Raw genomic sequence first — 13624 nt, forward strand, 5'->3', positions numbered from 1 at the left:
CCAAAACTGGGAAATCTTCACAGGTTTCTTCTGTGAAGTCAGCTATACCGAACGTTTGTAATAACTTGTTTTCATTTCAGATTCCAAGTTAAATAAAACCTGTATTATTTGCTATGACTAAACATGAATAACTGCCAGACACTTAGAAAACCTGAGTGACCACAGAAAATTCCAGTCCAATAGGGCCAACAAATAAGGAAATACTAAAATATCATTAAAATTTGCCTTTATTTTTCTTACAGCAGAATTCTACACAGACCAAGGTGACTGTTTTACAAGACTCTTTTCCCAATATACTGAATTTTCAAGAGAATCATGAGCAGTATAAAACTGTAAATAACTTTTCCTGCTGAGGGCAACAGCAAAGTTTCTTCAGTTGTTGTAATCTTGGAGAGCTTGAGCCATGAAAAGCTTGCCCAGGTTCTGTGCATTGAACTCCTTAATATTCTGGCAGTAGGTATTAATTTGACCTGTCAACAGGAAAGAGGAGGAAACCCTTGTCAACTTTCAAATTCAGAAAGATGTCCTAGAACATAAATTTTAGAGAGCCAAACATGCATGAATCATTCAGGATTATAGAGAGAAGCAACCAAAACAGCTCAACTACTCTACACATGGAAATTTTACATTTTCAGTATTCCCGAATAGGTTTGGGAAGAAGAAGAAACTAAACCAGAAGGATAAGTAAGCTGGTATGCTCAAAGTCCCCTTGATTTCCCTATTATTCTATTACTTACAAGTTCTGAAAAGATTTCTGACAATAAAAAGAATAAACAATTCTTGCTGCAGTATTAGAAGCTTAATCACATTAACAGTTCAATTTAGTTGCTCTAAAAATACTACAAGACTGATTTTGACTTCTGTTCTTATGCATCTATGGTCCCTCTTAAAATATTTGTAACAAAGATTTTTCAGTAGCAGATTGAGAATTGTGGTACTCCTGTTTGACATTTTCCTAGCCTTTTCTTCCACCTAATATTTCACTTTATTAGCTATTTCAAGAATCATCAGGGTATGAAGACTTGTCAGTGCTTTACAAATCAAACGTGCCCATCAAAACATTTTTATACACGTACTGCTACAAGTTATTTCCCTTGTTAGCTAGGAATAGCAAAACATGAAGCCAGTTTAATCAAAATTAAGGCTGTTTAGAAGGCCAATAAACTCTCAATTTAATGCTCTATTTGAAAAGTTTTTAAATGCCTCAGAGACAAAAGAGCTAAGTTTTATTCTTTATCCACAAACTTTACTTCATCTAAGTTGAAGTGGATGCTTTCAATTCTTCCCCTGACTATGGTAAAAGAACAGAGAGAGTGCTTTGGCTGAAAACTGTTCTTTATTTTAAGTATAATAGTTTTTAATTCCTCTTCTTATAAGAGATGATTCATCCTAAGCTATCACTTTCATAAAACAAACGTGTACACACATACACACTTCTGTTGCATTTTTAAGCTATGTTGAAGCTGAATGTTTAAGTACTTCAGTGCTGCTAGGATTCATTAACTGGTAAAAACTAACAAAACAGTAGGGGTTTTGAAAAACTCTGAAAGGAATAATAAATCAAGAACCCCATTTCTTCTAAAAGCAGCACTTCTTAGCAGTGTGAAACAGTATTAATATTAAAACAATCATCTCTTGGTTACTCCAAGATTTAAGAGTGGTAACTCAAATGCACTTTTTTTTAATGTCAAAGCACTCTTTTCTGTGCAGCAAATGACAGGACTTTGGTTTAATTTTCTCTCAGTGCAAAACGAGATAACAGCTAACTGATCCAAAAAGCCTGCTAAACAATTTGCTTTCTAATGACATTTTCCAAATTTAGATTACTGAGCAGGGCATCCCGGGTTACTGCTCTCTGCTGCCATTGTGAGGTCCCAGATATTTTCACCCTTGCAGGAGGCACAGGACAGGCACTGGCTTTTGTACCAAACTGTGGCTACACCCTGCATCATAGCAGCAAACTGAAGAAACTGGGTGGTGGTGAGGGGAACACCTATTCCTATGCTTTGTTCCACTTCTATTCTTCCATTTCCCATGGGGTACAGGAAGATGGGGATAGTTTCCCTAAAACTCTGGCCATAGAAATTAAAAAAAAAATATCCCAAGTCAGTGAAATCTAACAAACTAAAAGTAAACTAAAAGTAAAAACTAAAAGTAAAATCTTCTCAGCTGGGGATTCAGTTCAACACCTGAGGATGTTACCAGTAACTCAGGGCTGCAGATAACTGCTCTACTTTCAATCAGTAGTTACAGCCCAAACAGCTTATTCCTGCCTCTTGTCTGTACAGCCCCACTCCTGGAATTGAGTGTACGAGCTGGGGTGTAAGTACAGGGAGCAGCATATTGACTTCAGTAATCGCTATACCCATTTGTGCAGAAAACCTGCTCCGTGGGGTATTTCTCCAGCTTTCCTTTACAATTCTACTTCATCCTCTCAGAATGGAGCTAGGAAGAGGGTCTGGCTGCTTCTCCTGCCCTTTCCCATCAACCCAGGAGGCACAGATGGTCAAGCAGGAGCTAGGTACCATGGTACAATAAAAGGGAGAAAGTGTCCATATATAAAATTTAAAGCTTTATGCAGCCACTCTGGTTAAACACAGTGGATTGCTTTCAAAAAATTACATATGTTCACACATACATGAGTAAAAATCTTCTGTTACTTACCTGGATGGTTAAAAATTCTGCTGTGTGTGGAAGCTTACTTCCTAACAGAGGCATGGGCTGCCTACTACCACTACTGTTGTTCTTAGCTTCTTTATTTAATACTTCAGACACTAGGCTGTATACCACAGGTTGAAACCACTGCCTTTGCCTAAACAAATGGTGGTATTTGGAATACTACCAATGCCAAAATATCACACCATAATGGCAAAGATAATGAAAAATTAAGATGCTTTCTAAAGTAACAACTAACTTTTTCCCAAGCTAACATTCATATATGAAACGACAAGTTGAAGAAGCTGCTAGAACATTACCTGCAATAAGGAGTGACTCCATTCTTGGAGGTGGCTGTGGTGGTTTAAAGAGTTTATTTATGTCCTCCTCGGGAAGAGGGGCTTCTCCTCGGCTCTGACGCTGCATATTTTCTTGCTGACGTCTCTGCTGGTACTGAAAATGAAGCGACAGAAACAGAATGCAACAGGACTTCCAGAGCAGCAAAAACCTTTTCTCTTCAGATGCTCCTTGTCTAACTAGCAAGTATGATTTTAAATTATGCTTAATCAAAACAACTCAGTTTATTTCAAATAATGTAAATGCAATTCACAATTGATTTTAATTCACTGGTAACAGGCATTTCCCCCCAAGCTCGCACCTTAAACAAGTGAGAAGTCTGTGGTTCTGAAGATGCAGGGTTCATTTGTAAATTGTTTTTCATTGCGATAAATACTGTAGGTTACGGAAAGAATACAGCACGGTAGATGAAAGCCTCCATTTCCCCACATAGAAAGGAAACCAAGTTTGGAATATGTAGGTATGAGAAGCCATTACCTCAAATAGTTATACAGACCAGAAATACTCAATTTTATGCCAGTTAAAGGTCAAAACAATATTAGTGCAAAAGGGGAAAAGAATCTCATTAAACAAGGTACTTTAAGCTACAAAATATTAACTCTAAACTGAGAACAAAGCGGTGGCTGAAACAAAGCATAACGGTTCATTTCTCCATTCCAGTTATTTAGTTATTCTGCCACTCTGATGACATTTCTTTGTGGGTTACCAGAAGATGCACTAGAGTAGCAGCTTGCAGAAATTACTCTGCTTTGTCTCCAGTGCTTCCCTTTGCCATGTAGATTACTCAAACTTCATACAAATTAAAGCAGACCGTTTCTTCGGCTATTGGGTATGTATTTGTTCTTTCAGAAGTTTCTCACATTCAGAAACACGTATGTGAGATTCTGTACTGTACGTCACAGCCAGGAATTAGTTGCAAGGTTTGTCTATCAAAGCCCTCACGTTCAACACACAGAAAAAATATCTTTAAAATAAACAGGCCAAAGAGTACGGGGTGTTTTCTCTCACTTACTTAAATGTATCTGTGCATAAGACCCTGAAAACGGTTCAAACTTGGTGGCATACTCAAATGAAGTAATATTTTTTCCAGTAGTAGTGACAAATACATGTTTTTGGACAGTGTTAAAAATAAAATCTTAAATGCCCATATTTGTATGTGAATTGCATGTAGTTTCTTCTTTCTTTGCATTACCCCATTCACTTCTCAGCAGTCTGCCTATTATTCTCTATTGAAACAGCTTGCTCTTAATCACAGTTGCTCCGTTTTAAAAATGAAGTTAAGACCACTAACTATGCTGCAATGAGCCACTACTAAAGCAGCTATAGTTAGTAAAGAAATTAAGTGAGACACCATGGAACCTACTCTGCTCTGCTTTTCAAAATAAATAGACCCCCTTGTTGTTAGCAAAAGCCTTTGAAGTGGATGCCATCTTTCTATTAAAATTAGGCAGCAAAGGAAAATAAATGTTCTGAAGATAACAACCATGAAGCTTTTATGTCCTCAGGAAATACAAAGCCAGAAGGGACCACTGACCACTGCTGCTTTCCTAAGATACTCCTTGTTCGAGCTACACTTCACTGAAGTGAAAAAGCCAATTTTGATTTTAAAATAGTCAGTGATGAAGCACTTCACATGAACTACAGGTGCTCTTTTCTTAATAATTAGCTACTTTGTGTAGCAGTACCTGCAATATTTTATCTTTAGAGTGGCCTGGCCCATTTTCAGTTGGCCAATACTGAATCTTGTCATATCTCTGTCTGCAAGATTAAAGAGTTCAATTTATTTTTCATGCAGGTACTTCTTGAGTAAGCAAGTCACTCATTAACTTAATTTATTATGTGAAGTGAATTGCATTCACCAAGATCTGCTTTCCAGGCTTTTACATCACTCTCATAGTGCTTTTTTCCAATTTACCAGCATTCTATAATTAGACACAGTATTGCTTTATCAAATGCAGCAACAGCAAATGAAGTAACACCATCTCCAAAGCATAGAACAGCTGAGGGTGGAAGGGACCTTTGGAGGTCACCTTGTCCAACTCCTCTACTCAAGCAGGGCCACTGAGAGCCAGCCTCCATACTTAGTATTCTCTATTCAGACTACTTAGCATTTTAAAAAGGCCCTTAAAGCATCAGGAATTAGAGACTGGCATCACCTGATCAGTATCACTATTTAATGATACAAAACATGACTAAAATGTCATTTCTAATCAGAGAACAGTCTGCTGTCTTTTAAATATGGACTGTGTTTCTTTATCTCTAGATGCATGACTACATGTGATGGTATTAAAACAGTTTATTTTGGAACAGTTCACTTGTAGTTTCAGCTCTTTCATTTCATTTACTAAACGCTTAATCCCTGTGTCCACAGCATATTTATCAATGATTCTGGTTTATCATAAATTACTAACAAACATGTAAAACAGCAAAGGAAGACCAATCCACATTACATGTCAGCACAAGTGAATCCATTCCTCAGGGACTAGCACATTTTATAGAGCTACTTAATAGATACGTTTCTGTAAGAATTTTATCTTGCTTAAATCCAAATTCATCTGTTTTACATAACACCAGCCAAACCATATTCTGCCGGAAAAAATCTTCTCATTCAGGTTTTCCATGCAACTGACCTGGTGTTTCTGCTGCTGCTGTTTGCTTACATTCCTCAGGTAGGTATTGTATTTAACAATGTCTTGGCTCATCTCGTCCACTCTGTCCATCAGCAGCTGCAGACTCTTCCCTAGGTGGTTACTGAAATAAAACATTCATGAAAGATTAAATTTGTTTAAAAAGTCACTTGACCAGCATTTCTGCACTAATGGCACAGTTTGCAAATTTTTAAGATCCTGGTTATCTTTGTTCACATATTCATTTGATGATGCTTTACATGGCACCTCCTCTAGCAACCTTGCCACACTGCAAACGCCAGTCTTTCGGTCTTTGCAGGGAACCTCATAGTTAAAACACCACCTTGCATGGTTTTACTGATATTGCAGATGCAGGTAAAATGCTTAAAAGGAAAAGCCTGATGTTTTTGTGGCGTGCAACCCTGGTTTCAGGAGATATGTTCAAAGAGTCTGGTTTCAAGCTACTGCTAGCTCTTTCACAGATATTTAACTACCCCTCTGCAGGGATAGTTAAATATTCTTCATAACTCTATCTCATTAACTGGTCCATCAGACCACACCTGGAAGTTCGGCAGACATCGCTGCTGTTGAGAGGGAGTGAAGTATTGCGTCCAGTCCAGCCAGCTTGACATTCCATACCATAGGCAACATGGAAGCAGCTAGGCTGGGCGCATCCAGCTCCAGTTATGCGATCTACTGCTTTGGCCAGACAAATGCTGTCTGTTAAACAACTTTTATTGTAACCATTTTTAGCAATGGATTCAGTATTTTGCAGGAATGTTCAATTTAACGTATACCTTCCAAGTCAAAGTTTTGGAAGTTTCTAGGCTGGTGCCCATGGAGACAGTATTCATCCTAAACTGTGTTCACAGAGCAGTGCAGTAAAAGAAGGATACTTACTGCTCTCTGCTGATCCCTTTGATCAGAACCTAGTTTGCTGGCTCTGATATAAGCCTTACCCAGTCCTACTTGGCTGAAGACCAGTGACTCAAAAGCTAAACTCCATCTTTCTCCTCCTCAGCCGAAATCCACTACTATTCGCAAGAGTTTCTTTCAACTAAAAAATCTGGTACACTTCTCTGTCAGAGCAATATCCTTCAGTCACTGCTCCTTCAGGTTATCTGAGATTCTTTCTGCTGTTTGCAATGCATTTCTACCCCATCCTACAGCCTATGGACTGGAGAAACTAACTGGAAGAGACAGGCATAAAGTGAAAATGGAAACACACGTAGTACTATGTACGTCACTTTTAAAGTCTGAATTATTAACCAAATCCATAGAAGCCATAGCTGGAGACAGAAGCTCGTAACGTACTGAGGCACTAAAGGTTACCTGCTGAGAACGTAGCTAAAGACACCCTTATATCCAAGAACTAGGACAGCTACTTCACTACCTGAGCTGTCTGCTCACTGAACAAAAGGCTGTATCAGTAACTTCAGACCACAATTTATTCACAAGCTAGAGCTTTAAATCTCAGTTGCATACAGAGGCAGATGGTGAGGAGGACTTCAGCTACACAGCAGCAAGAAAGGCGCCACTATAATAATTATTTTTAAACTCCTTGGGTTTTCTTGGTTGAGCATTTCAAGCACACAATATTTAGAACTGTGGAATACTGCCCTGGCTAGAGCTGTGCATATTTTCAGGTTTTTACAGAGTTTATATTATACAGAGTTAACGTTAGAACTGGAGATTATCAGAAATGCCTATGTAGGTACACACTTGTAGCCTTGTAGAGTATGTGGACATCAGGAATACATAATTATTTTACAGATAGTGTCCATATGAAATATAGCTGGTTACAAGGAATAATTTTATGTGAATATCCTTGGGACCAGCTTAGTACAGCAGAATACAGAAACAGAGAGTTATTGTTAGAAGTAGCAGTAGTATAGTGTTTGCTCTCATTGCTAGGGAAACAAAAAGCTAAAACCAGATAACTTAAACAGATGTGAACTGAGACATGAAGTGATAAGTATGCTGCAAATACAGGACCAGTTTTTTCCTCAGTTCTCAAGTCACTGATACCCTTTCTTGCTTCATCTCTTAAAAAATAGCCCAACAGGAATTAATTTGTAAAAACCTATAGATATGATGCTTAAGCAAGTTTTGTTCAGCTGAAGCTTATTCTGGTGAGATTTAGGAAATTAAATCGCATTGCTCCAGCCCATGAGACTCATCATACACTTATTCAGACCAAAGGCTCTTTTAGGCACCTCCCTACCTTGTGCAGTCCCCTAAAGCAGACCTTAAAGATGTCACTGCCAGGTACCTAAATGCCCCCTACATGTAAATGCAACTGAAAAAAGTAAAAAAATTAAAAAGAAAAAAGAAGTGGAGTGCCAGTAAATCCTGCTCACATCCCCATCAAGGCCAATTTTCCTGTAAGTCTCTGTGATAGTCACATGCTGAGAAGGTGGAGCTCAGCATCTGCGTTAGTTGTTCTGAGGCACTGGCAATAAAGTCATGCTTTTCCAATGGAGGCATTTCAGCCAGCTGATGCAGTGAAAGAGTCAATTAAATTGAGTTTACATTTAGATTAGTGAGTAGTGTGGAGCAACAGGAACAGATCTATAAAGCAGAACAGCTGGTGCTAAGAAACCAGTGTCCACACCACATGTGTCCACTGGATGTGGTCCAGTGATCTTAAGCCTTTTTAGTGGCTAAAGCCTGAAACAAGCCAGGTCTCAGATCACCCAGTGATGATGATCTGAGCACAGTCCTGAACTGAACTAAATGTTTCACCTTAATATAGCACCAGGGCACCACCAAACCTCAGGTATCAGTGAGTCTTCCTGGCAGAAAAGTACCAGCTGCAGAACTGATATCACACTAAGCAACAGGAAGTCCACACATGGGGACTGCGTTCTTATCTGGGGAGAAATATAGATAACAAAAGGAGAAAAAATCTAGAAGGGAGCTTTTCCTGCAGTTAGGACAGGCAAAAACAAAAAAAAAAGTCATGTGGATTCTTACACATCTAACGAAGAAATAATGTAATGTGAGAGAACTCCTTCACCAGAATTATTAGGATCACTCACCTGCAGTGAGTTACATGTAAAACTTTCAGAAATTTATCATTTGAGCCTTATCTATACAGCTTGGATGACACAATCAAACATGCCAAAACCGGACAAACAATACAAACTGCCAAAGAGAAACTGTTCAAGTCTGTTTAGCAAAAACCCAAAACAAAACAGACTAGAGAGTGTAACCTGCAAAGCAATTTCTCATGCTGTGAATTTTTGCTGTAACAACCATATATTTGATGAATTACAATCCTTCACCCAAAAGGGCAGATATGAACTTGACTCCTTGATACATGGCTTACTTTTGACTCCTTGATTAGCAGTTATCAAAGGTCAAATAATTCTGATGGTGAGAAGTAGAAACCTGTGAGCAGAGTAGCCTCATCTGCAGATAACAGCCACCATCCTTTCCGTCTTCTTCCTGTTGGCGAGCCTTGCATTTGGTGGTGTTATGGTCTAGCATCCACAGAAGGGTAGGACGACAACTGTACGTTAACTACACGCATGGATCACTCACTACATGAGGGCATCCTGTTAGCATATGGATCTGGATAAGGGACCTGAATGAATGTCTCCCCCTTCCTGAGGCAAGGCTCATACCAGCAGGGAGAACAAAGGTGCAGTCTGCTGTTGCCAGCAAAGCCAGTTTAAGAGGTTCCAGCATCAGCATCTTCCTGCCTCTCCCTCCCTCTTTGCCCAAGGATTACAGCACTCTCAGCTGCATGGATTCAGCTGTTTACGTGGGCACACTTCAAACCCTCTCAGTGAAACAGCCTACTGTAAATGCAAAAACACCCTCTGTTGGGGTTTCTTTTTTGTAGGGAGGCTGAGGGAAAGGCTTGAAGGGAAGAGTGGGAGCCTGACTTTTTCCACCAGACTATTCCACAAAGCTATTTGTACAGCCATATTCTGAAACAGATGAGGGAATAAAAATCTTTGAGGGTGGGAGGGGTGTAGAGATGAAATGGGGGTAGTGGGGAGAAATGATGCAAGCAGCTGGGGCTATAACCTCAAACTGGCTCTGCTTCTGTAGCATTCGTAATGGGGAGCTACACATGAAGCCCATATTTACTTCAGCATCTTTAATCAGGAAAGAACTCCAAACACACACTCGCTAAAGGTCTGAAATACCCAAAACGTGGCCTCCAGTCAGACACAAAATCTTCAAAGAAAGGCAGCAATTCACAGCATGCTAAGCTTGCCATGTCGTACTCATAACTGTCTCTACACACAGCTCATGAGCCCCAGCTCACACTCTGCCCACTTACATGCGCTGGCCTGGGAGGGAAGAGAGGCACCCAGCCTCTAAGATCTGAATCACTGGTGCACCCAGGCACCTAACTTTCCGGTATAACGATTCTGAAGCTGGAGGTATCCAAAAAACGACAGTCCCCTAAACTTGCCTACAACTGCCATAAATTTATCCCCTCACTGATTTCATTTTGCCCACACCCTGGCCAAGGAAGATGAGAACAAGGAGCAGCTGGAGGAAACGTAAGAAAATGCTGTATTTGCTGCTCATTTTTGCTACTTTCCACCAAAGTTCCTCTCAGAGTCGCTGTTTTTGGGGAAAGGTGCCAGCCTGTGCAGTATTTCTCCTACTGGTGGAAACAGTTTTGGATGGATTAGAGAGGTATTGCTGGGCAAAGCACATTTTTTTTTATTAAGTATTTCTAAGGAACATTCCCACTGCTTAGCAAAACTTGTTTACATCTCAGCATTTCAGCCTGAGTTCAACCTGTGCTCTTTTTAAGAGGATTTTGTTTGAATGAGATATTTAAGTCAGGAGTCTCGAGTTCCATTCCCTTTTCTACTCTGACTTTGATGTGTGCCTTTGGGCAACACATTTACCCCCTCTGTGTCAGCTTCCCCCACCTGTAAATTAGAGATTTTCATAATTATTTTAATAATCCGTTAAGCACATTGAGATTTCTGAATAAGCAGTACAATGTATAAAGGTTAATAGTGTTTTCAAAAGCCAAAGGAACCCTCCTTATGTCACTTTCGCAAACATACTGTGTCTGATGTTTAAAAAATGTATCTGCCAAGTAGATGTTGCTGCAGTAAATGTTCAGCACATGTTTGCTTCCACTGACGCACACTATTAGAAAAATTGCTTGAGACAAATTGAGATATTATAGAACAACCCTATTATGAAGCTAGACCACAAAAAAGCTTTTTTTAATTTAAGCTACATCATCAATAGAATAGGGAAGAGATGGATGAGAATGGGAAAGTTGGTTGTAATTATTTCTCTGAAGATCTGGAACATTATCTGACAGGATTTTAATTCCTGAGTCTCTATCAAAAGACTGGCAGTACTCCAAGGTCTTCAAGACATTTTGGTCCTTAAGGGTAGCAGGAGGATAACAGTTTGAGCAAAAGGCCTTTGCTTGCTATTACTTGCTAGTCTTGTGCTATTATGCCTGCAACTTCTTTCCCCAGAATATTCCAGTTAATTCAGATTTCACATGAGAAACACAAATTTATGCCCCAAAAAGTAAACTGCTTTATACAATTATCAAAATGTACTTCAAAAGGAGAAAGATATTAAGATGCAGACAAAGTACCTCAAATGGGTACAGCTTCAAACTCAGACAAGGTGGGTGGCTGAACACGTGAGAATCTTGATGAAACAAACTCCAGAGAAGAACTATGGGTAAATAATCTCATTGCCAAAACCATTGCTTCAGAAGATTAAAAAAGGTTCAGGGATGCTCACAAAAGTCCAAAAAAAACCCCCCACAACCAAACACCAAAAAAGCCCAACCAACCCCAAACCCTAGAAAAGGAAAAAAAAAATAAAAAGAAGAAAGAACAGACAAAAAAGAAAAAGTAGCTTAAAGTTACTGCCAACTACTTCTACAATAGCAAAGGTAAGGGAGGAAGATATGCACCAAAATTAAAAGTTGGTATCTGAAGTGTTTTAGCCACAACTCTTCAAAGACAAAAATAAGGAAACACGAAGCGAAAAATAAAATTCCAAAACAGTGGGGGTTTGAACTCCCCTACTTCAGGCAATATATGCTCTGATAGAGAAATCTTCATAGTTGAATTCAAGTAAAAACTAGTCAAGTATTTCAACAGGCAGTACAAGTCACTCTACCTTGAATAAACAAGCATTAAAATGTTTTCACCTGCCAGCTGCTGAGTTATACCACTGCAAGGTATTACTGAATGTAACCTGCCCAGTACCTAAAAGCAGTTATCAAATATTAATAATAAATAAATATAAAAAGTACAAAAACCTCGAAATAAACCCACTGGGGTAATTCCCAAAGTTTTCTCTCCTTCAAACTAAACTAAGCACCTTATATTCCTCAAACAGACCAGGCAAGCCAGAATTCTGCCAGGAAAATCAGTTCAGGAGACATAATGCAGAAAACACCTCTGAAAACTGATGAATGTGTTGAATTAATTCCCCATTAGTGGGAAATTTTAGACTTCAATAAGGTCAAGAAAATGCTGCCAGTATATGGGATAGTAACTGGTTAAGTTCAAAGAAACACACTTAATTGAAAAGGCACTTCTAACCAGGTTTATGAAGAATCCCGTTCCACCTGTGTCATTGTCAACAACAGCACTGCACTGCTCCAAAAAAAGCCACCGAAAAGAAAATCTGACTCATTAAGAAAAAAGTTATCACTTTTTTTCCTGTTGTGAAGGGTTCCTACACACAAACGATGATGTTTCCTTTTTCTTTGGGGCTTGTGTTTTTCCTGTTAACTTCTCATCCTGTTTACCTACATAAGGACCAACATAAAAGCCTGTCTTGCACCAGGCTATTAACACCATCATTTCAGAAAGGAAATTAATTTGTACAGCTCTTACCTTTTATCTTGAGTCAGGGCAGTGCTACAGAACAGTTACTATATAAGATGTAAGGCCAATGAAAAACTTCAAATGTGCTTTGTGATCTGTTCAAATCAATTTCCATTTCCAAAACTGTACTGCATGACTAGCAACAGCCTGTGCTAGGATCCAGGCTGCTGGGTAGCCCCAGCCTATTTTACAGGAGCAAACCCATAGGAACAATCCCGGGAAATGCTGTCTGGTCACCTGGAAAAATTGCTCAGCACAATCCTCCTCTTCACAGTAAAGTGGTAGAATTCATTAGGAGTCACTATCATGTCTTAGATCCAGTGCCCACCCTCTCCTCAGATGGAGAAAACTTTGTGATCTTTGACCAAGGAAAGAACCTGACAGAAAGCCTGCAAAGTCAAGCATACTGAACACCTCAGAAAAAAATTATTGCCACTGTTAATTCCAAGGTGCAAAGTCACAATTTGACTGGGCAAAATTAGGGAGTAAGTACCTCTTGTGGCAATTTGTGAATTCCCTGGCAGCGTTCAACACTACATCTGCTCTCTCTTGACTGATTTCTCTAAAAGCAAACAGACCCCTCGATACATCCACATAAGCTCGAGTAAAGAAAAAGGAGTAGAAAATTTCTGCTAACTCAGGCAACATATGGACCACTAGCACTCCTGGTCCATTAACCAGTATTAGCCTTACATGTGAAGGGGGAGAGGGGAGTGGAAAAAAGTAAAAATTAAAGAGGCCAGTAGTATTCAGCTAGCTTGGTTGTCAGAGTCAGAGGGGATCAGAATCTTGGCAGACAGTATCTTGACATAAAAAGAAGTGTTACACCCCAAAAACCTATTGGTGACTACATCCCAGTTTCTACATTCAGCAAGACATTGCATCATTTTACGTATGTGGTTATTTTGGTCAGCCCAATAATAATCTGATTAACTGTACTGTGTTGTGTAAGATTTGAGTACCACCAAATTTCTAATCATAATGCTACAGGTCATGCCTATTCTGTTATCATAAAGGTATTTTCAGGGGGAAAAATACTACAGGAACAAAAAGTTATTCCTACATAAAGTTATGAGAAGATCATTCCAAAAACTCTTAAAACAATTTCTGACATCATGAATGCTGGCTGTCATG

General features: G+C 39.2%; 1 protein-coding gene across 1 annotated transcript in view; it reads right to left on the reverse strand.

Moving 5' to 3' along the window:
- Window positions 1-209: 209 nt before the first annotated feature.
- The window catches only part of EIF3H (eukaryotic translation initiation factor 3 subunit H), an 84894-nt gene continuing 71479 nt past the window's right edge, over window positions 210-13624 (reverse strand). Inside the window, exons 6-8 of the mRNA XM_061373426.1 lie at window positions 5643-5763; window positions 2976-3108; window positions 210-470 (exon numbers count right to left, since the gene is read on the reverse strand). Coding sequence (XP_061229410.1) covers window positions 373-470; window positions 2976-3108; window positions 5643-5763 — 352 coding nt within the window. The 3' untranslated portion in view covers window positions 210-372. The remainder of the gene's footprint in view (window positions 471-2975; window positions 3109-5642; window positions 5764-13624) is intronic.

The sequence above is a fragment of the Neopsephotus bourkii genome, unplaced genomic scaffold (assembly GCF_033783945.1).
Source record: "Neopsephotus bourkii isolate Nb327-2 ecotype Australia unplaced genomic scaffold, CSIRO-AGI_Nbou_v1 NB_1630, whole genome shotgun sequence".
Classification (NCBI taxonomy): domain Eukaryota; kingdom Metazoa; phylum Chordata; class Aves; order Psittaciformes; family Psittacidae; genus Neopsephotus; species Neopsephotus bourkii.